General features: G+C 44.3%; 1 protein-coding gene across 1 annotated transcript in view; it reads right to left on the bottom strand.

The window, feature by feature from the left end:
• Positions 1-11,276: 11,276 nt before the first annotated feature.
• LOC141047156 (uncharacterized) overlaps positions 11,277-27,479 on the bottom strand; it is a 63,662-nt gene continuing 47,459 nt past the window's right edge. The window contains exon 3 of the mRNA XM_073542114.1: positions 11,277-11,808. Coding sequence (XP_073398215.1) covers positions 11,392-11,808 — 417 coding nt within the window. The 3' untranslated portion in view covers positions 11,277-11,391. The remainder of the gene's footprint in view (positions 11,809-27,479) is intronic.

Below are 27,479 nucleotides of genomic sequence, written 5' to 3'. Positions count from 1 at the left end.
AAAAGGATCCTGTAACATCTAAAATGAATCCCTGTGCTTTCTTTTCCCGAAAGTTCTCTCCATCTGAACGTAACTATGATGTGGGGAATCGGGAACTGTTGGCAATGAAATGGGCATTTGAGGAGTGGAGACATTGGTTGGAGGGAGCTAAACATCAAGTTGTGGTCCTCACTGACCACAAGAATTTGATTTACCTAGAGTCGGCTAAACGCTTGAACCCTAGACAGGCTAGGTGGGCCTTGTTTTTTACACGTTTTGATTTTGTGGTCTCTTTTCTTCCTGGAACTAAGAATGTCAAGGCAGACGCCCTCTCTAGGAGCTTCTTTGCTGATTCTCCTGTGGTGACCAAGCCTGCTACCATCTTAGGCGAAGGGGTAGTTCTTTCTGCCATCTCGCCTGATTTGAGACTTGCTCTGCAAGAGTTCCAGGAGGACAAACCTGAGCGTTGTCCCAGTGGAAAGTTGTATGTTCCTGACGAGTGGAAGAAGAACTGGCCAAGTTCTCCAAAAAAAAAAATGGCCAAGTTCTCCCAAAAATATGACATAGTTGTCATGGGAGATTTCAACTATCCAGACATTTGTTGGGAATCTCTCTCAGGCAAAATTAACAGGTCAAGGAAATTCTTATCCTCTCTTGCTGACAACTTTATCTTCCAAAAGGTAGGGGAGAAAACAAGGGGAACTGCTACCTTGGATCTAATCCTTATAAACAGGGAGGAAATGGTTGAGGAGGTAAAAGTGGCTGGGACCCTAGGAGGTAGCGACCATGCTATTTTAGAATTTTGGATAACTAGAGGAGGAAGACCTGTGAAGACTCAGACGTCAAGGTTAGATTTCAGAAAGGCAGATTTTAAGGGATTCAGAAAGAGAATTGGAGGGATCCAATGGCTGGATATCCTTAAAGACAAAAATGTCCAGGAAGGATGGGAAATCTTGAAAAATGAAATTCTCAAAGCACAATTGGTAACAATTCCGAAAAGAGGGAAGAATAGGAAGCATTTAAGGAAGCCAGGATGGATGAACACAGAACTTAAGCACATGCTAAAAAGGAAAAAAAAAATGTTTATAAAATGGAAAGAGGGAGGCATATCTAAAGAAGAATATAATGCTGTCTGTAGAACCTGCAGGGCACAAATCAGATTATCTAAAGCTGACAATGAATTGAGGCTTGCAAGAGATGTCAAAAGCAATAATAAAGGATTTTGGGGATATGTCAAAAGTAAAAGAAATGTCAAAGATGCTATAGGATTTTTACAGGATGAAAATGATGAAATGGTAAGACAGGATGTTGAGAAGGCCGAACTTTTAAATTCCTATTTTGCATCTGTTTTCTCTCAGAAAGGAAATGTGACATCAACTGTTCTTCACTGTCCTATTAAGGGAATAGAAGAATCCAGGATATCTATAAACAGAAAGATAGTGAGGAAACACTTAGCTAACCTAAATGAATTCAAGTCTCCAGGTCCAGATGAATTACACCCCAGAGTACTGAAGGAGATAGCAGAAGAAATTTTTGAACCCCTCTCCATAATATTTGAAAATTCTTGGAGAACAGGAGAAGTCCCAGAAGACTGGAGAAGAGCAAATGTTGTTCCTATCTTCAAAAAGGGGAAGAAGGTGGACCCAGGCAACTATAGGCCGGTGAGTCTGACTTCTATACCAGGAAAGATCTTTGAACAAATTATTAAACAACATGTATGTCAGTACCTGGATAAGAATGAAGTGATTAAACAGAGTCAGCATGGGTTTGTAACTAATAAGTCATGTCAGACTAACTTAATTTCCTTCTATGACGGAATCACTGATTGGGTGGATCAAGGAAATGCTGTAGATATAGTATATCTTGACTTCAGCAAAGCATTTGACAAAGTATCTCATACAATCCTTATTGAAAAAAATGACTAAGTAGGGAATGGACAAGGCAACTGTTAGGTGGATTCATAACTGGCTTAGTGATCGGACCCAAAGAGTGGTCGTAAATGGCTGCACATCCAGTTGGAAGAATGTCTCAAGTGGGGTACCACAGGGCTCTGTCCTGGGCCCTGTATTGTTCAACATCTTTATCAATGATTTAGATGAAGGAATTGAGGGTAAACTGATTAAATTTGCAGATGACACAAAGCTAGGAGGGATAGCTAATACTAGAGAAGAGAGAGAGAGGATTCAAAAAGATATAAATAAACTGGAGAAGTGGGCAGCAACTAACAGAATGGTTTTTAACAGGGAAAAATGCAAAGTACTACATCTGGGCAATAAAAATGAAAAAAGCATATACAGAATGGGAGGAATAGGCCTAAGCAACAGCACATGTGAAAAAGACTTGGGTATACTAATAGATCACAAACTGAATATGAGTCAACAGTGTGATGCAGCAGCAAAAAAAGCAAATGCAATTCTAGGATGTATTAACAGAAGCATACAGTCTAGATCACGTGAAGTCATTATTTCCCTCTACTCCTCTTTGGTCAGACCTCATCTGGAATATTGTGTCCAGTTTTGGGCACCACATTTTAAAAAAGACATCAACAAACTGGAGCAAGTTCAGAAAAGAGCAACCAGAATGGTGACCGGTCTGCAAACCCTGTCTTATGAGGAAAGGTTGCAGGATTTGGGATTGTTTAGTTTGCAAAAGAGAAGACTGAGAGGAGACTTAATAGCTGTCTACAAATATCTCAAGGGCTGTCACATTGTAGAAGGATCATCTTTATTCTCATTTGCACAAGGAAAGACTAGAAGCAATGGGATGAAACTGAATGGGAGGCGACACAGATTAGATATTAGAAAAAACTTTTTGACAGTTAGAGTGATCAATGAGTGGAACAAGCTGCCACGAGAAGTGGTGAGTTCTCCTTCAATGGATGTCTTCAAACAGAGGCTGGACAGACATCTGACTGGGATGATTTAGCGAATCCTGCTTTGAGCAGGGGGTTGGACCAGATGGCCCAGGAGGTCCCTTCCAACTCTACGATTCTATGATTCTATGATTCTATGATTCAAAGTTTCTCCCCAGTGGTTAATACTGAAAAGGAGGAATCTATTCTGCAGAGAGGGGTGGTGGTGGCAGCATTAGGTTCTGAGTTGGAAAATAGCATTCTTAAAGCCCAGGATGCAGCACCAACTAACACTCAGTATGGGAAATTATTTGTGCCTAAAGCCCTGAGGAGAGCTTTGTTTACGGAATGTCATGAGTCTCGTTTGGCGGGTCATCTAGGGATTGCCGAGACTAGAAAGTCAATCGGTCGGAGTTTCTGGTGGCCGGGGTGGCTAAGAGAAATTGTCAAGTGGGTGTGTCACTGTACCATGTGCGCTAGGCCTAAGGCTTCTCATGCTCCGGCGGCAGGGTTGCTTTGCCCGTTAGAGGTTCCTAGTTCTTCATGGATGCATCTTTCAATGGATTTTATCACCGACCTACCGGTCTCCGAGGGTTTTTCTGTCATCTGAATTGGTTTAGTAAGATGTGTCATCTGGTCCCATTCAATAAATTACCCTGTGCTAAGACACTTGCCAGGGCATTTGTGAAAGAGATTGTCAGACCTCCATTGTGTTCCCACGGACAATGTCTCCAATAGGCAACCTCAGTTTGTGGCTTGATTTTGGCGTGCCTTTTGTGACAGACTTAAGGTTCATTTGTCATTTTTGTTGGGTTACCATCCGGAGTCCAATGGACAGACCGAGAGGAAGAACCAGGACGTTGAGCAGTTTTTGAGATGTTTTATAGCAGACAATCAGGAGATATGTTCAGAATATCTACCATTAGCTGAGTTTGCTCTCAATAATCATACGTCTTCTTCGGCTGGGTGTTTTTTTTTGTTGTACTGGGAAGCATCCATATTTCAGTCCTTTTTCTAGGATAGGGGCAGTGGTGCCTGAGGAGGAGAGTTTTTCTGGAAATTTGGAAAGGGTTTGGAACAGTGTACGCCATAATTTGAAACAGGCTAATAGGAGGTCTAAGAAATATTTTGAAAAGAGAAGAAGGGAGGCGAGGTTTATTGTTGGGGACATGGTTTGGTTGTCCTCTAGGAACTTGAAGATCCCTTCTAAAAAGTTGGGGCCTAAGTTTGTAGGACCCTTCAAAGTGGTTCAGATTGTCAACTCGGCAGCGGTGAGATTGGACATTCCTTTGTCCTGGAAAATTAATTCAGTTTTTCATGTATCTTTGCTGAAGAAAGTTGACACACCTCATAAGGTGGCGGTGCCGTCTGCTCCTCCAATTGATGAATACTGCGAGTTTGAGATTTCACACATTCTTGATTCCAGGTGGCACAGAGGAGGGTTACAGTATCTTGTGTCCTGGAAGGCTTTTAGTCCCAAGGACAATTCCTGGGTGAAAGCTGTGGACATCTCAGCCTCAAGGTTAATTAGGGCTTTTCACAGGAGATTTCCAAGTAAGGCCCGGCCTAGATGAACCGGGGGATCCTCGTTAAAGGGGAGGTACTGTTAGAATCTGGTTAGTTTGTGACTATCCACCATTTTCTTGTGGTGTTCTGGCTGCTGGTCTTTTTCTCTGGTCCTGGGTTTGTCTTGGGTCAGGTTTTTGTATCACTCTTTATTAACCAGCACATGCCTCCCAGTCCTTGCTGGACAAGTGTTAATTCACTTGAGTTCTGGGTTGGTGCTTTACTTTGCCTTCTGTGTGTGTAATTTGTGAGGTGCTGGGACCTCGGGTTCTGCTAGTCTTTGTTTCTGTATCTTGTTGGATTCTGCAGCCTTCTCTGTGTTTTCTATTAGGATGTGACCTGTTTTTGTACCCAGTCCTTAGATATTTCAGGGACCCGACTCCCCCTAGCTATAGGTCTTTGAGATTAACCTAGGATCGTCGGTGGGTCTATTCGCAAGGAATGGGTTGTCCACTCCAGGTTTCTGCCTAGTCATAGTGCAGGGTCAGTTTTCCCCTTTCTACCCTAGTCCTGTGTTGCAGATCTGTAACACTCACTACGTGTCTGCAACGTGCAGAGCAACATAACCTCGTCGTCTTCATCCTCAGATGACCTACTCAGCTGTGTACCCCTATGTTCATGCCAACTGGGATGTAACACCTCATCATCATCATCCTCTGTGTTATCACATTCCTTGCCATTGGAGTCACCCTCCTCTTTTTGCCCTGACAGCGCAGTATAGTCCACGTAAACCTCATCAGGATCACCTCTCCCCGGGGTTAACATCAGATGATGAGGGTCAGGATGCTGTTTGGACCCTACTTCATCCTGCTCCGGATCCAAGCTAAAATTTTGGGCATCGGTGCAGATTTCCTCCTTTTGACTCTGCAAAGCTTTTGAGTACACTTCTAATGAGAATATGGGGGGGATCTTGTTATCAGAATTATTGGGGGTTTTGAGGAGCCGCATCAGTAGGAATATTGCCCACATCTATGAATGAAGCAATTATTGTCCGGGAGAAAACCCTGAATCTCCAGACTCCCTGCAGATAATACAATATTAGCCAAACTACTACTTAAATAAAATGATAGTGGAAGTGATCCATGATGACAAACAGGATTTATGCCAAACAGATCTACGGCATCAGCATTACACGGTGATATCTTACTATACAGATGAGTAATAATGAGACTGGAAATGGACCAATAACTTCCCTGATGCTATGAAAGCTTCTGAGCGCGTCAAGTGGAATTATTTATGGAAAGTAATGGGCAAAATGGGATTTGGCCATAAGTTTATAAATTGGATCAATATTCTCTATGGGTCAGCGTCCGCTAGATTGAGAGTAAATGGCTGATTGTCGGGGCCATGTGAGTTGGGCAGGGGTACACGACAGGGGCGCCTGCTCTCATCTCCCCTATTTGCATTAGCAATGAGCCTCTGACATGTAATCTGAGAGATTCCAAGGACTTCATTGGTTTTATGTGTAATAACATCATAGACAAGGTGAGTCTGTTTGCCGAGGACGCGGCTGTATGTGGGCGATATAGAGTCATCTGCTGGCCCAATAATGACATATAAAAGAGTTTCGTCTGATTTCAGGAATAAACATCAATTGGGATAAGTCATCTATAGTAAGACTGACCCTCTCCCACATATGGTAACAATTGTACCAGCTCGGACACAAGTGGTGGAACAGATTAAATGTCTCGGTGTGGTGGTCGGGTCTAACATTACAGACTATACAGCATTAAAAATTAACCTCTTACTTGAGAGACTTAGATCCAAAATAAATGTGAGGTATAAATTGCCTGTCTGTAATAGGTCGGGGGGAATCTCATTAAAGTGATTTTGAGGCCACAGTTGTTGTATTTGCTTCCCAATTCTCCATGTTGAATCTCTCCTCCCATATTGCAAAAGGTGCTGTCATTGTTCAGAGAACCAATATGGTGCAAGCGAAATGCAAGGATAAAACTGGCATCACTTGAAAGGAACAAAACTGGGGGAGGTATGGAGATTCCAGATCCATGGATCTATTTTACAGCTTTACAGATGGAACATTTTCATGGGTGGGGAAAAAAAAAAGAATATGGGCAAGAATGGTAGTCATGTCCTTCAAGAACAAAAATGGGTGTCACTCATATATGTGCTGTAGGTGGGCACTAAGTACACAGATACAAAGACCGACCTTAGCAATGATGTACAAGGTGTGAGACAGGGGAAGAGACTGTTGGGGATAAGGGAATACTCTCATGTTACCCCATTATGGCAAAATCAGTGACTGGTGGAGTTGACAAGTTGACTGGTTTCGGAGGTTGGGAATCAAGGGGAATTCAGACTTTAGATCGGTTAGTAGAAAATGGAATGCTTAAAAGCTTTAACAAACTACTACAAGAGTTTGGATTGCCTCATGGCCTCTTCTTTCGATACCTACAACTTAGGCATGCATATCTAACTCAGCTTAGCACTGCGGCACCGGATATACGGAAAAAAATATTTACTGGACTCAATAGTGGCGGCAAAATACATGACCGGCTTAATTTTAAACATCTATCAGCAACTCTTACACTCTCACATGGGAGACCATCCCCTGACTGCTACATTAATAGGAAGCAGATGCGAGGCTGATTACGGAAGTTTTGAATCCCCAATTGAGATATCTATTTCACGAATATTGTATCAAGCTCGCAAACTTATTGCACAACATTGGCTAGACGCTCAACCACCGACAGATAATAAATAAGCAAAACAATATTTGGTTGGAAATTTGACAACATCTGGGGATCCTGATTGTCTGTCCAGGCCTACCATCCGGAGAAATCCAGAGAGATAACAGATGGCAATTTCAGGCTTCAGGAACACTTGTAGTATCATCAGTCTAGGATAAATGATACAAGTAGGGCCAGGACACGTGAAAACGAATTATGATAACTGATTGGCAGATATTCTATTGTATACACTTCATAATAATAATAATAATAATAATAATAATAATATGAATACAGATTTCTCTGGAGTGTTATAGGGCGGGGGATTGTATTAGTCTGAATGAAAAAAAACGAATCCTTGGAAGATGACAACTTTATTGCATTTTATGTATAACAATAACATATAATGATACCATGTAACATTGAAAATCTTTGTTCTACTGTCTCTTTGTAAAAACTTTATTGTGTAATATTCTTAAAATGATCTATTTAAAAAAGTGTGTCTTATAGTCCAAGAAATATGGTAAGTTCTAAAGTAATTTCCCTTTCTCCTTCAATTATACGTCGATGTGTTGTATGTTTTTGTACAATTTGTCAATAACGTATATAGGTTCTCGGAGTTATTTTTGATGTTAAACAAAATACTATTTTCCAGTAATTCATTTTTCACACTCGAGATATGATAATGTCTACTCCTCTGTGTGGGATTTTGACTTCTCATTCCTCATGTTTGGTCCTGTTAAAAAAACCACTTCTACAAGCCTCCCATGCTGCCGCGGTTCCAGCGGTGTCAGCACTTGCATTGTCATGTAGTCCCTGCGTCTAATTAGCGCTGGCTTCACTGTTCTCATCTTCAGACAAATCAAACAATAATAATCTTTATTTTTATATAGCGCTAACATATTGAACAATAAGAGGAAGTCAAAGAGAAGTCACAACCCTGTCTTCCTGTCGATGTTCAATATGTCTGAGGGCGGGACAGTGAAGCTGACTGCTATATCACACGGGCCCTGTGCCCAATCTCATACGAGTCCCAGGAACGCGAGTGCTGATACCACTGGAACAGCACTGGCATGGAAGGAGAATATGATTTTTTTATTTTAACAAGGCCCAACATAATGACAACCCCTTTACCCCCAAGGGTGGTTTGCATGTTAATGACGGGCACATTTTTACAATTCTGACCACTGTCCCTTTATGAGGTAATAACTCTGGAACGCTTCCATGGATCCCGGTGATTCTGACATTGTTTCCTCGTGACATATTGTACTTCATGTTAGTGGTAAAATTTCATTCATATAACTTGTGTTTTGAAAATTTTGCAACTTTGAATTTTTCTGCCCTTAAATCACAGAGATACGGCACACAAAAAACATAACATTTCCCATATGTTTACTTTACATCAGCACAATTTTGGAACCTAAATTTTTTTTTTTTGTTAGGAAGTTGTAAGTTAAAAGTTGACCAGCGATTTCTCATTAAAACATCATTTTTTTTTTAGGGACCACATCACATTTGAAGTCATTTTGAGGGGTCTATATGACAGAAAACACCCAAAAGTGACACCATTCTAAAAACTGAACACCTGACGGTGCTGAAAACCACATTCAAGAACTTTATTAACCCTTCAGGTGCTTCACAGGAATTATCTGAATGTTTAGAAAAAAATTAACATTTAACTTTTTTAGACAAGAAAATTATTTCAGGTCCAATTTTTTTATTTTACCAAGGGTAAGAGGAGAAATTGGACTGCAAAAGTTATTGTGCAATTTGTCCTGAGTACGCTGATACCCCATATATGGGGTAAACCACTGTTTGGGCACACGGCAGAGCTCGGAAGGGAAGGAGCGTCATTTGACTCTTTCAACGCAAAATTGGTTGGAATTGAGATTGGGCACCTGAGAGCCCCTGATGTGTCTAAACAGTGGAAACCCTTCAAAAGTGACCCCATTATGGAAACTAGACCCCCAAGGAACTTATCTAGATGTGTGGTGAACACTTTGAATCCCCAAGTGCTTCACAGAAGCTTATAACGCCCGAGCATGAAAATAAAAAAATAAATTTTTTCCGCAAAAATGATATTTTTGTCCCCAATTTTTTATTTTCCCAAGGGTAACAGGAGAAATTGGACCCCAAAAGTTGTTTGGCAATTTGTGCTGAGTCGGCTGATTCCCCATATGTGGGAGAAAACTACTGTTTGGGCGCATGGCAGAGCTTGGAAGGGAAAGAGCACTGTTTGACTCTTTCAACGCAGAATTGGCTGGAATTGAGATCAGACGTCATGTTGCGTTTGGAGAACCCCTGATGTGCACAAACAGTGGAAACCCCCAATTATAACTCAAACCCTAACCCCAACACACCCCTAACCCTAATCTCAACCCTAACACTAGCCACAACCCTAATGGGAAAAAGGAAAAAAAATACATTTTTTATGTTACTATTTTTCCCTAACTAAGGGGGTGATAACGGGGGGTTTGATTTACTATTTATAGCGGGTTTTTATGTTTGGCAGCTGTCACATGCTAAAAGACGCTTTTTATTGTAAAAATAGTTTTTGAATCACCACATTTTCAGAGCTATAATTTTTCCATATTTTGACCCCCCTGAGCCATGTGAGGTCTTATTTTTTGTGGGACGAGTTGACATTTTTATTGGTATCATTTTCGGGCACGTGACTTTTTTGATCGCTTTTTATTCCGATTTTTGTATGCAGAATTAACCAAAAACAGCATTTCATGAATTTCCTTTGCGGGGCGTTTACTCCATTCCGCGTGGGGCAAAATTGATAAAGCGGTTTTATTCTTCGGGTCAGTACGATTACCGCGTTACCTCATTTATGTATTTTTTTATGTTTTGGTGCTTTAATACAATAAAAACAATTTTATATAAAAAATAATTATTTTTGCATCGCTTTATTCTGCAAGCTATAACTTTTTTTATTTTTTTGCTTTTTTGCTGATGACGCTGTGTGGCAGCTCATTTTTCGCAGGACAAGATGACGTTTTCAGCGGTACCATGGTTATTTATATCCGTCTTTTTTATCACGTTTTATTGCACTTTGTATTTGACAGTATAATGATAAAGCTTTGCTTTTAAGGGGTTCGCTAAAGGAGTTATCTAGTGGGACAATTTTATAGGGCCGGATGCAACGATACTAAATATGTGTACTTTTATTGCTTTTTTTTATTTACAAAAAAATGAATTTATTAGGCAATATTTTTTCTTTCTTTTACTTATTTAGGATTTTTAAAAAAAAATTTACTTTTTTTTTACTTTATTATGTTGTCCCAGTGTGGGACATCACTGTATAGTGTGAGATCGCTGATCTGACACCTTGCAGGGCACTGTGTCGGATCAGCGAACTGACAGGCACTGCAGGAGGCTTTCTCAGCCGTCTTCCTGCAGACCGAGAAGACCCCGCAGCCATACTGGATCCATGGGCCTGCAGGAAGGAGGCCCTCGGAACAACGCGAGCACATCGCGTTGTTCCGAGGGGCTCAGGGAAGCACGCAAGGAGCCCCTTCCCTGCGCAATTCTTCCCTATGCCCCGGTACACTGTGATCATGTTTAATCGCAGTGTGCCAGGGGTTAATGTGCCGGGGGCAGTCCATGACCGCTCCTGGCACATAGTGCCGGGTGTCAGCTGTGGTAATCAGCCGACACCCGGCCGAGATCAGCTGCGCTCCCCCCGTGAGCGCAGCTGATTGCGATGACATACTATCCCGTCCACGGTCATACGGTCCCGGGTCACATGGATGGGATAGTACGTCAGATGTCAGAAAGGGGTTAAGAAAATACCATTTCCATTTAAAATATTTGCCACATTAAGAACATGAAAAACGCTTCTCCCCTGTGTGGGTTCGCTGATGGCGATCAAGATGTGCTTTCAGGGAAAAACATTTGCTACATTCTGAACTTGAAAAAGGCTTCTCCCCTGTGTGAGTTCTGTGGTGTATAATAAGATTCCTTTTCCAGTTAAAACATTTTCCACATTCTGAAAAGGAAAAAGGCTTCTCCCCTGTGTGGGTTTTCTGGTGTATATCAAGATCCTGCTTCCAGTTAAAAAATTTTCCACATTCTGAACAAAAAGGCTTCTCCCCTGTGTGAGTTCTGTGGTGTATAACAAGATTCCTTTTCCAGTTAAAACATTTTCCACATTCTGAACAGGAAAAAGGCTTCTCCCCTGTGTGAGTTCTCTGGTGGTGATCAAAATGTGCTTTCCGGGAAAAACATTTCCCACATTCTGAACATGAAAAAGGCTTCTCCCCTGTGTGGGTTTTCTGGTGTCTTTCAAGATCCTGCTTCCAGTTAAAAAAAACTTCCACATTCTGAACAACAAAAAGGCTTCTCCCCTGTGTGATTTCTGTGGTGTATAACAAGATTCCTTTTCCAGTTAAAACATTTTCCACATTCTGAACAGGAAAAAGGCTTCTCCCCTGTGTGAGTTCTCTGGTGGTGATCAAAATGAGCTTTCCGGGTAAAACATTTCCCACATTCTGAACATGAAAAATGCTTCTCCCCTGTGTGAGTTCTCTGGTGAGTAACAAAATGTGATTTGTATGCAAAACGTTTCCCACATTCTGAACAGGTGAAAGGCTTCTCTCCTGTGTGAGTTCTCTGGTGGGTAACAACATTTTTTTTCACTGCAAAACATTTCCCACATTCTGAACATGAAAAAGGCTTCTCCCCTGTGTGAGTTCTCTGGTGTATAACAAAATCTGATTTCTGGTTAAAACATTTCCAACACTTGGAACAAGAAAATCTGTTCTCCGCTGTGTGAATTGTTTGATGCTTAAGAAAAGACTTTTCAAGGGGAAAGCTATTTCCATATTCTGAACATGAAAATGACTTCTTTGCTTTAGGAGTAGTTTGGTTTTTATTGCCTCTTTTGTGACTTTGATTTTCCTTAGTAGTCGGTAATGAATCAGAAGTTGGGACCTGTTTCATAGGATCAGATGCCAGATCTATGCTGTGAATGGATGATGCTATATCTGGAGTAATAGCAATCACTTCAATTGTATCTTGTGTGATGTCAAGATCATCTGATTTAAAAATTGAAGATGTCAGCTGTCCCTCTGATCTTCTGGTACAGTCATCTGCTAAGAATAAAACCAATTATTATTTTTCAATTAAATATCCTCAAACTTAATATTTTTGAACATTTTTACTTAAACTGTCATTAAAAATTGCAAGTTATGTAAAGAATTTGAATTATTCACCAAGAAAATGACAGTTCACAGTCTAATAGAAAGCCTCATAGTATGAACTAGTGGAGCGTAGTGTTCAACTGTTTGTTCATTCTGCCTTCCAAATATGGAATAAAAAGAAACCAATCAATGTTATATAGACAAAAATATCAATAAAAAGTTCTACTCATCTTACAAAAAACAAGTCCCCACTCAGATCCATCATCAGTCATTGGAAAAACAGAGGTTACCACACTATTAGTGGCTCAAAGGTTCTTGAAAAGCAACATGGCTTCCTTAAACCAATTCAGCAATATCCGCTCTCCCAAAGTCAAATTTCCCCCTCGCTGCTGAGTCTTGCAGTGTGCCCAAACCACATTTGGCATCCATGTATTTGGCAATACTATAGAAAGAAGAACACTCTTAATTTACGATGTGTGTCTCCTGGAGCACAATCTGGGCACTGTGTTGGGTAATAAATGGTATATTTTCAATTTTTACTCTCCAACATCGACTGTGCGCTAATTACTGGAAATTGGCTGTGGAGTCAAAATTGTGACTATTTCTATAGATTAATTCACTGAGGGTTATGCTGTCCAAAAAGGAGTCACTTTATGGGTATTTCTACTGCTTGTTTTTTCTGACATTTTGACATATTAGGGCTTCTACAAATGCTGTGTCCCATCTTCTCTGGGATCTGCTCCTATGATATCTGCTTATTCAGTCTGCGGGCGGCGCTGGTAGTGGAGGAGACATCAGATCCTGAAGCTCTGGGTGGTGCAGGCTCTCTCCAGCCACTAAGATTAAGGTGCCTACGACCTGTGGTACCGTCCATTCTGGCAGTTTGGGTGTGTACACTGTCCAGCTGGAGTAATCTGCTCCCTACTTCAGCCAATTGGAAAGTACCACACCCTACTAAAGCCCGGAGCATATTGCTGGAATCTGCCAGATACAGCCTTGTTCTCCTCTGGTTCAGTCCTGGGTACTCAGCACCCGCCTTGTGTATTGGTTTCCTGTTGTGATCCTGGCCTGTTTACTGACGACTCTTGCGTCTTCTGATTTTGTATTTTCTCTGCCCTCCCGGTTGTGGCCAAACTACCTGACTATTCCTCTAATCTCAAACTACAGGAAAGCAAGTATCAACGTGGCCCAAGCCTAGGGGTCTGTGTGTAAGTCCAGATGGAGAGGGGTTAAAGAAGATCAAGGATGATGGGCAAAACCGTGACTATAGACAATAATACTTCTTCTGCAATAATCAAGCTGAACAGTCTGTTTAACCCCTTAAGGACCAAGCCATTTTGTAGGTTAATGACCAGGCCTTTGAAATTGGACCACTGTCACTTCATGTGCTTATTACTTTGGAATACTTCAATGGATCCCCGTGATTCTGAGAATGCTTTTTCGTGACATATAGTACTTCGTGGTAGTGGTAAAATTTATTTATTGAAAAAAATAGAAATATGGCAAAAAATCTTAAAATTTTGCCGACAGCCGGCACAGGCACCCAGCTGGCCCGTACAGACCACCGGCAGCCGGCACAAGCCCCCGGCAGGCCCGTACAGACCACCGGCAGCCGACACAGGCCCCCGGGAGGCCCATACAGACCACCGACAGCCGGCACAGGCCCCCGAGAGGCCCGTACAGACCACCGGCAGCCGGTACAGGCCCCAGACAGGCCTGTACAGACCCCCGAGAGGCCCGTACAGACCACCGACAGCCGACACAGGCACCTGGCTGGCCCGTACAGACCACCGACAGTCGGCACAGACACCCCGCAGTCGGCACAGACCGCCCATCATGATGACGTCATTTCAGCAGTCAATCACAGCCATGCCAATAGTTAACATGCCTAACAGGATGTGCCCACACTTCTGAGGATCCCCATTGGCTGAATCAAATCGAGCGGGCTCATAGCATTATGGGAACTTCCGATTCCGGTATTCGATACGAAAAAAGTATCGGAAGTCAGTATCGGAATTCCGATACAGTGAATATCGGCCGATACCCGGTACTTGCGGTATCGGAATGCTCAACATTACTCATTACATTCTCTCTATAAAATAACAGATTCCTCTTTGTTACACGTCCTAATACTGATCATTTATATCTCTATATTGTAGAGGAAACATTTCTTTTTCGTGACATATTGTACTTCGTGGTAGTGGTAAAATTTATTTATTGAAAAAAATAGAAATATGGCAAAAAATTTTAAAATTTTGCAATTTTCAAACTTTTAATTTTCATGCCCTTAAATCACAGAGATATGGCACAAAAATCGTTAATAAATAACATTTCCCACATGTTTACTTTACATCAGCACAATTTTGGAATCAAATTTTTTTTCGTTAGGAAGTTATAAGGGTTAAAAGTTGACCAGCGATTTCTCATTTTTCCAACAGAATTTACAAAACCATTTTTTTAGGGACCACCTCACATTTGAAGTCACTTTGAGGGGTCTCTATGGCAGAAAATGCCCCAAAGTGACACCATTCTAAAAACTGCACCCCTCAACGTGCTCAAAACCACATTCAAGAAGTTTATTAACTCTTTAGGTGCTTCACAAGAATTGAAGCAATGTGGAAGGAAAAAATGAACATTTAACTTTTTTTTCCCCAAAATTTTTCTTTGGACACAATTTTTTTATTTTGTCAAGGGTTTCAGGAGAAAATGAACTACAAGATTTGTTGTGCACTTTCTCCTGAGTACAACGATACCCCATGTGTGGAGGAAGACCAATCTTTAGGTGCACGGCAGAGCTCAGAAGGGAAGGAGCACCATTTGAGATGTTGAATGTCAAATTGGCTGGAATTAAGATCGGACACCATGTCAAGTTTGGAGAGCCCCTAATGTACCTAAACAGTGGAAACCCCCAACAAATGACACCATTTTGGAAACGAGACCCCCTAAGGAACTCATCTAGATGTGTGGTGAGCACTTTGAACCCCCAAGGGCTTCACAGAAGGTTAAAACATAGAGCTGTGAAAATAAAAAAAATCATATTTTTTTCTTCTCCCCCAATTTTTTATTTTCACAAGGGTAACAGGAGAAATTGGACCCCAAAAGTTGTTGTGCAATTTGTCCTGAGTACGCTGATACCCCATATGTGGGGGTAAATCACTGTGATCGCCTTACTGCGATCTTTGGGAGGCAGAATGCACAAATCCACAAAAGGTGAAGAATTGGTGTTATTTTTTATGCCGTTCCTCGTGCGGTATTAGTGATGTGGCGCCTTTATTCCTCGGGTCGGTGCGATTACAGCGATACCAGATTTATATCCTTTTTCATGTTTAGCTTCTGTCCCACTAAAAGACGCTTTTTATTGGAAGAATTTTTTGTAAGAAGTTTTTGCATCGCCGTATTTTGAGAGTTATAATTTTCCCGTATTTTGGCCGACAGAGTCATGTGTATACTTTTTTTTGCGGGGCGACGTTTTTATTGGTACCATGTTCAGGCACATAACATTTTTTGATCGCTTTCTATTCCAATTATTGTGGAGGCAGAATGAACAAAAAACAGAAATTCAGGAATTGTTTTTTTTCCTCCATTCTGCGTGTCATAAAATCAGAATGGCAGCTTTATTTTTTGGGCCAGTACGATTACACGATTACAGCGATACCTCATTTATATCTTTTTTTATGTTTTGGCTTTTTTTTACACAATAAAAACTTTTACAGAAAAAATAATTATTTTTCCATCACCTTATTTTCAGCGATACCATGCTTATTTATATCCGTCTTTTTGATTGCGTGTTATTGCACTTTTTCCAACCGGTATGATGATACCGGATGGAAAAAGTACAATTTGTCACTTTTTTGTGTTTTTTTTTTCACGGCATTCACTGAAGGGGTTAACTCGAGTGACAATGTTATAGATGGGATATTTACAGATGCGGCGATACCAAACACTTGATTTTTTTTATTTATTTTATTTTTTTACATAAAAATTTGTATTTATTAGGTGATTTTTTTAGGTGATTTTTTTATTTTTTTAAGATTTTTTTTACATATTTAATTTTTTTTTTTTTTTTTTACCTAGTCCCTTTATGGGACTTTCACTTTTTTACTTTGATTGCAGGTATAATACATTGCAATGCTCCATAGGTATACCTATGGAGAAAGCTGCTGAAACCATGCTGTGAGCATGGTCTCAGTGGCTTTCCGTAGCTGGATGACCCGGGGATTGTCATGATAACACCGGGTCATCATGGCTGAGATTATATCGCGGGGACGCCGATCTGAGGCAGAGAGAGCCCCCGACCCTCTGCCTCCCCCCTGAACGCTGTGATCCCGCTCGATCGCAGCAGTCAGGGGGTTCACAGGGGGAGCAGACGCCGCTCCTGGCTGTCAGTGCAGGAAGCTCAGCCACCGCAGCGCTGAGCTGCACTTACAGGACAGGAGATGCTGAAATTTCACCATCTCCAGCGCGGTCATGCTGCAATCGGTCAGTCAGATTGACTGATCGATCGTAGCGTTCTGGGTGCAGGGACTGACGGCATGGGTCCCTGCACCCCTTACTGTGCCTCTCAGCTGTCTATGACAGCTGTCAGCACTGGACTTCCACTGTGTGTTTACATGCATTGGAAGTTCAAAGGCATGACGGGGATAGCCTGTCATGATGTGGGAACTGACACTGTGCCATGACGGCTATGCTCATCAATGGACGTTAAGGTCAATTGGGATTCTAATATAAGCCCATATATTCCGGGAAGTGTCAGGTTCTGGGATTTCATTATATTTTTAATAACAATTTAATTCCCGATTATTCCCTTCATTTATTGCTCATTACTAGTGTTGAGCGATACCATCCGATATTGAAAAATATCGGATCGGATTGGATCGGCCGATCTAAAAAAAGTATCGGGTATCGCCGATTCCGATCCCGGAAGTCCCATTCAAGTCAGTGGGACAGAAATATCGGAATGAAAAAAACCCCTTTCTTGCCTTGTTCATCCTCTTTGGGAGGGGGGAAGAGTGTGGGCGGTGCGTGGGCAGACACTGTGCGTGTCTGTGTGTGCGGGCGGGCTCTGTGCGGGCCTCTCGGGGGTCTGTACAGGCCTGTCGGGGGCCTATGCTGGCTGTCGGTGGTCTGTATGGGCCTCTCGGGGGCCTGTGCCGGCCTGTCGGGGGCCTGTGCCGGCTGCCGGTAGTCGGTATGGGCCTCTCGGGGGCCTGGTCTCCCTTTATTGGAAATGCTGTGTGGGAAATTTTTCACACAGCAATGCCAAAAGTGAGACTAGGGACTATATTTTTACAGTGGCAGAGGAATACAGTGCGGAAGGATACCTACCTCCCGACACTGGATTCCTGTCACTGTCAGTGTAGCAGGCATTGCCCGATGGGACTTGTAGTCCCATCGGACGATGCCTGTACACACACAAGACCCCCGGCAGGCCCGTACAGACCACCGACAGCCGGCACAGGCACCCAGCTGGCCCGTACAGACCACCGGCAGCCGGCACAAGCCACCGGCAGGCCCGTACAGACCACCGGCAGCCGACACAGGCCCCCGAGAGGCCCATACAGACCACCGACAGCCGGCACAGGCCCCCGAGAGGCCCGTACAGACCACCGACAGCCGACACAGGCACCTGGCTGGCCCGTACAGACCACCGACAGTCGGCACAGACACCCCGCAGTCGGCACAGACCGCGCATCATGATGACGTCATTTCAGCAGTCAATCACAGCCATGCCAATAGTTAACATGCCTAACAGGATGTGCCCACACTTCTGAGGATCCCCATTGGCTGAATCAAATCGAGCGGGCTCATAGCATTATGGGAACTTCCGATTCCGGTATTCGATACGAAAAAAGTATCGGAAGTCAGTATCGGAATTCCGATACAGTGAATATCGGCCGATACCCGATACTTGCGGTATCGGAATGCTCAACACTACTCATTACATTTTCTCTATAAAATAACAGATTCCTCTTTGTTACACGTCCTAATACTGATCATTTATATCTCTATATTGTAGAGGAAACATTTCTAGGAGTGTATACACTTCACCACAAACACTTCCCATAGATTTTATTATCATCACTGTTATTAAGCTGCTTTTCTCTTTATATCTTTACCATATCACTGTTTATTCTCTTTTCTTACCCGTTGCACAGTTGCACTTTCACTGGTCACTTGGTGGGGTCACATTTGGCTCTTTTCACCTGCATTGTTTTGTTTCCGGACCCCCCTCACTATCACTTCACCTGATTGGTCGCTACCAGATGGCTCTATGCAGCATTATTCATCTTGGTCTTACCAACAGGTTTTCATCCTGATCCTCCTGCTTCACTGGGGATGCTGAACACTCGCGTGGTGTGGGCCCGTCCGATCTCCATGGCAACGAGTCCATCCAGCGTCATTCCACTCACTCCCCTCGGTGACACCATCCAATCAGAGGTGCCCGGAGGTGGAGTTACCCGGGATGGCGTGTGACACTGTTTACTGGATCCCGCACGTGACACACCACCCGGGGGCGTCATAGATGCATGTACCCACGTGGGGTATACTCGCTCCCTGTGACCTCTGATTGGCATTTGCCCCAGGTCGCTCGGTTTACGCCAATAAGCCATCAGGGGTATGTCCCCACCACTATTAGGTGTCACGCCAATAACATGACCCTGGACAGGAAAGGGCCGGTATAAACAATAACCACCAATGTGATTGGCTGACATTGGCCGACTCAATCATGTGTTCCGTAGATGTGACCGGGGAACAGCCCCAATTCCTTTAGAATCACTCCCACTTTACCCCAGAGTTATTCCCCTTGCCTGGATTAGTGCAGGACCTTGGTGTGTTGGAAACACTTATCCGTACCCTCTGAGGAAGCTGACGGGGCGAAACGCCGGTAAGAGGGAATAGTGGTGAATCTGCCATCTTTCTCTGTACACTCCCGGCATGTCGTCTGTAGGATCTGTAATCTCCATCTCTTGTTAGGATGGTTCCTCCTTTACACTATATGGGCTGTGCTGTATTCCTGGGATATCCCATATAGCACTGGCTGCACTTTATATCTCCTGTCTGTATTCCAGGGATGTAATGCGCTGTCAGCTCTTTATTCTCTCACTATTTATACCCTTTGCTCTGTGTCCTCTCATTATATAAGCTATTCATCTATAAGTGCACAGGATCTATTCCCCTTATACACTGATATCCAGTGACAGATCTACAATCCGGTTACATATATCTATGTATGGATTTATCTTACACTCAATAAATACGGTACACTTATCTCATCTCCACCTTGATAGTGACGCTCTCTTAGGATACATGTTACTCTATGATGGCACTTTTGCACATAGCCACTAGATGGCGCTACAACATTTGACATTTGCCTGAATTTTTATATCTACACATGATTTACACAAATTATATTTTCTTGTCTTAACTATATACTATAACATTAGAAGCTGTGTATTTTTGTAATTATTTGTATGTATACATGATTGATTACCAATTCTGTCCTTGTAAAAACAATCCCCTTTAACCCCTTTCCAACATCGGGTGTAAAAGTACTTCCCCCCTTTGATGTGGGCTCTGGCAGTGAGCCGACATCTTTTCCGTCACATGTCAGCTGTATTGAACATCTGCCATTTGCCCCGAACAGCCTCTGACAGCGGCATTTAATGCACACTTCCAGCAAGTGCACCGGAAATCCGCCCATCGGTGACCCCGTCACATAATCATGGGTCACCAATGGGTTGACATGAGAACCAGAGGTCTCCAGCAGACCTCTATGCTTGTCACTGCCGGAATGCTGAGCGCCGCCCGCTAGACAAAACCGCATGGACCAGGGATCATCCTGCCGAACTCCCGCTCTCCTATTAACATGGGCAAAACGCTACTCAGACAACACAGGGTGAGGGTAACACAGTGTGGCAATGCTTTACTGTACCACAAAACAGGCAGATAACACATAGAACAGTCCCAGCACAGGACCCAAGATGAGGCACATTACAGAGTCTCACCCTTCCGCTGACTCTCCAGAATAATAGCAGCTGTGACTACAGATCTTCCAGGGTCACTACCCTATCTGTGGCACACACACAGAGAGGAGGTAACGACAAGCGCAGGAAGATGACAGTCCATACAAGGACAGTTAATCCGAGGATTAGAGTTGAGCGAAACGGGTCGAAAAAATTCAAAAGTCGCTGACTTTCGCCAAAGTCGGGTTTCATGAAACGAAACCCGACCTCAGCATGAGGTCGGCCACGAGGTCGGCGACTTTAGCGCCAAAGTCGCATTTCAAAAGATGCTTCAGCGCCCTTTTTCAGCCAATGAGGAAGAACGGACACTGTGGACAACGTGATGACATAGGCAGCGGTCCCCACCATCTTTGAGAAGGGCATGCAAGTGATTGGCTTGCTTTGGGGGGCGTCACAGGGGGTATAAAAGGGCGTGCACGCCGACTGTCATTTTACTTCTGCTGATCTCAGTATAGGGCTAGCTGCTGCTGCAGATTCTGTAGGGAGAGTGTTAGGCAGGGAAGAAGATAAAAAATCAGCTGCTGCTGCTAGCGATTTTGCCTGTACAACACACCAGTCACTGTGCAGTGCAAGGGGAGGCTATATTTTGGTGGATCAGCTCTGTTGGTTGTTAGGCTGCCTTATAAGGCTACCTGATAGCTGCATTGCTGGTTTCACACTACTCTGCAAACTGCTTTTTTTAAAAGCAATCCTTTTTTTTTGTCCTGGTGAGATACTGAGTGTGCATTTTTTCACACCAAACAGTGGTGTACGCTCCTCACACAGTACCGTGTAATGGCTGTTATCACGGCCACAGTGAAGCTAAGTGTGTGACTCTGTAAGGATAAGTCGAGGAGTTGTTCCGTTCTTACAGACCTCCACCTTATAGTTTTGTCTGTTTTTCAAACAGTCTAGTCTATTTGCTGTTTGATTACATTCAAAACTATAGAGAGACAGCATGTGTCAGTCCGTATACAAAAACACGGAGCTTGACAATTTAACATACACTGGACAGCGGTGTACGTGCACGCTGCTCTCTCAGTACCGTGTAACGACTGTTATCACGGCAAATTGAAGCTAAGTGTGTGACTCTGTAAGGATAAGTCGAGGAGTTGTTCCGTTCTTACAGACCTACACTCTAGGGAGATTCCAATCCTGCCCTGTCCTATATAACATTTTTCACACCTGCCAAATTCAGCCTGTCATACAGCGGTGTGATATACACTGGGCCTGATACAATACATCAGTGTCCAGAAGTGTGTAAGGACATTCCATTTCTCCCGTCCTATATCACATTTTACACACCAGCCAAATTCAGCCTGTCATACAGCGGTGTGATATACACTGGGCCTGACACAATACATCAGTGTCCAGGAGCATGTAAGGACATTCCATTTCTCCCGTCCTATATCACATTTTACACACCAGCAAAATTCAGCCTGTCACACAGCGGTGTGATATACACTGGGCCTGACACAATACATCAGTGTCCAGAAGTGTGTAAGGACATTCCATTTCTCCTGTCCTATATCACATTTTACACACCAGCCAAATTCAGCCTGTCATACAGCAGTGTGATATACACTGGGCCTGACACAATACATCAGTGTCCAGAAGTGTGTAAGGACATTCCATTTCTCCTGTCCTAAATCACATTTTACACACCAGCCAAATTCAGCCTGTCATACAGCGGTGTGATATACACTGGGCCTGACACAATACATCAGTGTCCAGAAGCGTGTAAGGACATTCCATTTCTCCCGTCCTATATCACATTTTACACACCAGCCAAATTCAGCCTGTCATACAGTGGTGTGATATACACTGGGCCTGACACAATACATCAGTGTCCAGAAGTGTTTAAGGACATTCCATTTCTCCTGTCCTATATCACATTTTACACACCAGCAAAATTCAGCCTGTCATACAGCGGTGTGATATACACTGGGCCTGACACAATACATCAGTGTCCAGAAGTGTGTAAGGACATTCCATTTCTCCTGTCCTATATCACATTTTACACACCAGCCAAATTCAGCCTGTCATACAGCGGTGTGATATACACTGGGCCTGACACAATACATCAGTGTCCAGAAGTGTGTAAGGACATTCCATTTCTCCTGTCCTATATCACATTTTACACACCAGCCAAATTCAGCCTGTCATACAGCAGTGTGTTATACACTGGGCCTGACACAATACATCAGTGTCCAGAAGCGTGTAAGGACATTCCATTTCTCCCGTCCTATATCACATTTTACACACCAGCCAAATTCAGCCTGTCATACAGCGGTGTGATATACACTGGGCCTGACACAATACATCAGTGTCCAGAAGTGTTTAAGGACATTCCATTTCTCCCGTCCTATATCACATTTTACACACCAGCCAAATTCAGCCTGTCATACAGCGGTGTGATATACACTGGGCCTGACACAATACATCAGTGTCCAGAAGCGTGTAAGGACATTCCATTTCTCCTGTCCTATATCACATTTTACACACCAGCCAAATTCAGCCTGTCATACAGTGGTGTGATATACACTGGGCCTGACACAATACATCAGTGTCCAGAAGTGTTTAAGGACATTCCATTTCTCCCGTCCTATATCACATTTTACACACCAGCCAAATTCAGCCTGTCATACAGCGGTGTGATATACACTGGGCCTGACACAATACATCAGTGTCCAGAAGTGTGTAAGGACATTCCATTTCTCCTGTCCTATATCACATTTTACACACCAGCCAAATTCAGCCTGTCATACAGCGGTGTGATATACACTGGGCCTGACACAATACATCAGTGTCCAGAAGTGTGTAAGGACATTCCATTTCTCCCGTCCTATATAACATTTTTCACACCTGCCAAATTCAGCCTGTCATACAGCGGTGTGATATACACTGGGCCTGACACAATACATCAGTGTCCAGAAGTGGTAGGAGAATTAAATTCTCCTCTGTCCTTTATACACCTTGTACCTTGTTTTACAGTTCCATATCGTTGGTGGAATTGTGGGTACATTTTTGAAAAAAATGAGGAAGTGTGGTGTAAGAGGCCGTGTTAGTGGGCGGGGGTTGCCAGCTGTTAATGATGGTGTTGGTGTTGGATCTGCTGGTAGTGGCAAAAGCAAAATAACACCTAATGCAGGAGGTGTTAAGTCTGCGCCATCGTCTGGCTCCACAAGGCCTCGAAGGCTCCCTTTTCTGGGAGTAGGTAAACCGCTTTTAAAGCTGGAGCTTCAGGAACAAGTTTTGGCCTACATTGCTGACTCGGCCTCCAGCTCTATCGCCTCCTCTTCTGAACTTTTAAAAAATAAAAGCACTGAATCGTCTTTGGAGGCTCATGGTCATGAACCACACCTTTCTTTGTGTCCTTCACACCAACCAAAATTGAAGGATGCGGCAGGCCACACAACAGATTACTCCATGCAGCTGTTTTCACATACCATGCCTGGGTTATCAAGTGAAATGGTGAATTACCCAGGCCAAGATGAATCTGACATGGAGTGCACTGATGCACAGCCACTGATAGATGATTCTGCTGGTACATTCACTCAGAGCACGACATTGTCCTCGCAGAGTACTGTGCCAGATTCTGACCCTGATGAAACTCAGGTGCCCCTTCCCGCATACTATACCACCGTACACGGTGACACAGAGGAAGGTGCACATGACATTGAAGAGGAGGTGATGGATGACCCAGTTGTTGACCCAGATTGGCATCCATTGGGGGAAGAGGGTGCCGCTGCCAATAGCTCCAAAGAGGAGGAGGAGCATCCGCAGCAGGCATCGACATCGCAACAGCTGTTATCTGGCAGGCACGGAGCAGTCCAAAAACGGGTTACAAAAAGCCAAAAAGTTGCTGGACTGCTTGGCCAGACGGTCAAAATAGCACAGCGTGCAAGGACGCAAAATGTCTTCCATAGTAGGAAGAGTGCAGTGTGGCACTTTTTTGAACAAAATCCTAATGATCAGGCCAAGGTTATCTGTAAGAAGTGCGCAAAGACCTTTAGCCGAGGGAAAAATCTGAAAAATTTGAATACCAGTTGCATGCTTAGACATTTAACCACCATGCACTTGCAAGCGTGGACGGAACACCAAACCTCAAGTACCACATGTGCAAATGCTCCCAAAGAAGGTATTCAGCAACGCTACATTGTTTCCCCCACTGTAAGCCCACCAGTTAGCACAGCAGCAAATGTTGAGGTGTCGTTGCAAGGCCAAAGCTGTCAGGGAATCACAATATTATATCAACGAAAGACTGAATCTAGGCCATCAGAAAGAACACCAACTCCACACCATAATCAACCCTCTCTCAGTCCGCCCTGTCCACCGCTAGTTCCACCACAGGCATCTCTCAAGTCCAGCTCACCCTGCCAGAGACTATGAGTAGGACAAGAAAGTGCTCATCCTCTCATCCGCGTACACTGGGTTTGAACGCCCACATTGCCAAACTAATCTCGTTAGAGACGATGCCCTATCGGTTGGTGGAAAGCGCAGCTTTCCTCAAACTCATGGCCTACGCAGTACCACGCTATGAACTACCCAGTCACCACTTCTTTTCTCGCAAAGCCATCCCAGCCCTCCACCTTCATGTGAAGGATGGCATTGTCCATGCACTCAAGCAATCAGTGAGTGGAAAGGTGCACCTCACAACTGATGCATGGTCCAGTAGGGATGGCCAGGGCCGTTACGTGTCCATCACTGCGCACTGGGTTAATGTGGTGGATGCAGGGTCCACAGGGGACAGCGGTGGTGGGACAGTGCTGCCTAGCCCACGGTATAGGAAACAGTTGGCTGTAGGCGTTCGACCCTCCTCCTCCTCCTCCTCTAGAAGCGAAAGCTCGTCCCCAGAGCGCAGTCGCAGCAGCACTCCATCCGCAGCTGCCAGTGTTGCACACGAGGTGTCCCCCTATCGATCAGCTAGAGGAAAGCGTCAGCAGGCTGTGTTGAAGATGATGTGTTTGGGCGACAGACACACCGCGGAGGTACTGGCCGACTACTTTCAGCAACAAACTGAGTCATGGCTGGGCAGTCTACATCTTGAGGCAGGCAAGGTAGTCAGCGATAACGGCCAGAATTTTGTGGCTGCCGTAGCCCTTTCAAAACTCAAACACATACCTTGCTTGGCTCACACCTTGAACCTGGTGGTGCAGTGCTTCCTCAATAATTATCCAGAGTTAACAGGCCTGCTCCAGAAGGTTCGAAAACTGTGCTCGCACATCCGCCGGTCGCCCGTACACTCCAGTCATATGCAGAAGCTGCAGCGATTGCTACACCTTCCCAAGCACCGGCTAATTATCGACGTTGCAACAAGGTGGAACTCCACCCTGCACATGGTTGAGCGGCTGTGCGAACAGAGGCAGGCCATAATGCATTTGTGGGAGGATACCCGGACATGCACTTTGAGGGCAGACATGGAGTTGACAGGTGTGCAGTGGTCAAAGCTGAAAGACCTCTGTAAAGTCCTTCAGTGTTTTGAGGAATGCACACGGCTGGTAAGCGCAGACGACGCCATCATAAGCATGAGCATCCCACTTATGCGTCTGCTCATGCAAACTTTGACACACATTAAGGAGCAGGCGTCTGCAGCCAATGTTGATGAGGAGGAAGAGGAGGAGGGAATCCTTGATGACAGTCAGCCATTGTCTGCTCCGGGACCTCTCCTGCATGAGGTGGAGGAAGAAGAGGAAGAGGAGGGTGATGATGGGGATGATTATTTAGAGGAGGAGGATGCTTCTCTTGTGTCCAGAGAAAATGTTGGCGTGGCAAGGTTTGGTACAGGGTTTGTGCGTGACTAGAGGGATGTGGATTTGCCAGAAAGTGCTCCTCCACCAAGCAGTTGCACTGCATCATTGACACCGGGAACATTGGCCCACATGTCAGATTATGCCTTGCAGATCCTAAAAAGGGACCCCCGCATTGCCAAAATGATGAACGATGACGACTACTGGTTGGCCAGCATCCTGGATCCATGCTATAAAGGCAAATTCCAAAACATCATGCCACAGGAGAACCTTGTCCTAATATTGGCTAACAAACAAGCTACTCTGGTAAACCGGTTGGTTGAGGCATTCCCAGCACACAGCAGCGGTGATGGTTCTCACATGAGCCGTAGGGGCCAGGGGCAGCTTGGAAGAGGTGTTCGTGGTGCACACATCAGAAGTGGCGTTGGAGACAGGGGTTTCATGACCATGTTGTGGACTGATTTTTCAAGTCCCGCTCACACGACTGGTAATACTGCATCGATGGAAAGTGACAGGAGACAGCACTTGTCAACTATGGTTACAAACTACTTTTCCTCCCATGTCGATGTTCTCCCTCACAGGTCATTCCCCTTTGACTATTGGTCCGCTAAACTGGACACCTGGCCTGAATTGGCACAATATGCCTTACAGGAGCTCGCTTGCCCAGCTGCAAGTGTGCTATCGGAAAGAGTCGTCAGTGCTGCTGGATCAATCCTGACAGAAAAAAGGACCCGTCTGTCGACCCAAAATGTGGATGATCCAACCTTCATTAAAATGAACCATTCATGGGTTTCCAAGGATTTTGTCCCACCTTCCCCTGATGACACATAGGTTGACAGAAAAATGGCTTGCTTCGGTCCTCCTCTTCCTGGGACTTGACCAATTTCGCCTTTTGCATCAGCTGAATGTCCAACATCAACATATGCCACTTTATAAACATCCCTAACTTTGCTGCCTCCCCCCCCAAGGCCTGGGTCACCACCTAGCGCATGAAACCGTGCGATTGCCGTTGCCCTGGACAGGTGGTTAAGTCGACTCTTGGGCACGGGCACTGGCATAGGGTCCCTCATAGTGCATTCAAGTGTCTCTGACGGTGGGGGTGCACACCCGCCGTCAGACACACCGCCATACTAAGAGGGGCCCAGTGCCAGTACCGGGGCCCACGAGTGGGCCCCCCTTGCTTGGGCAGGGCCCCAGCATTTGCAGTCTTTACCTCTCCCTGCTCCTCCGCTGTGTAGTCTGGCCTGTCAAATCCATACTGGGCCTGACACCGTCTGAGCCTGCCTCCTGATCTATACACATATATTTTGAATGTGTAAACTATGCTATCCATACATGTTATCCGGTGATACGGTACCCTTTCTCACCTTTGTGCAATCACGTGTAATCCATACTGGGCCTGAGAACGGCTGGCGAGCTGTTAAGTAAGCTACAGCACCTGTGGTTTGCACACGTAAGTTTTTCATTTTTTCAGGAATGACGGTTAGGCCTAATTC

The sequence above is a fragment of the Dendrobates tinctorius genome, unplaced genomic scaffold, assembly GCF_039654945.1.
Source record: "Dendrobates tinctorius isolate UK_male_01 unplaced genomic scaffold, ASM3965494v1 ptg000126l, whole genome shotgun sequence".
NCBI classification, from domain to species: Eukaryota; Metazoa; Chordata; class Amphibia; order Anura; family Dendrobatidae; genus Dendrobates; species Dendrobates tinctorius.
The sequence above is the reverse complement of the archived record's forward strand: the minus strand, read 5'-3'. Positions and strand labels throughout refer to the sequence as shown.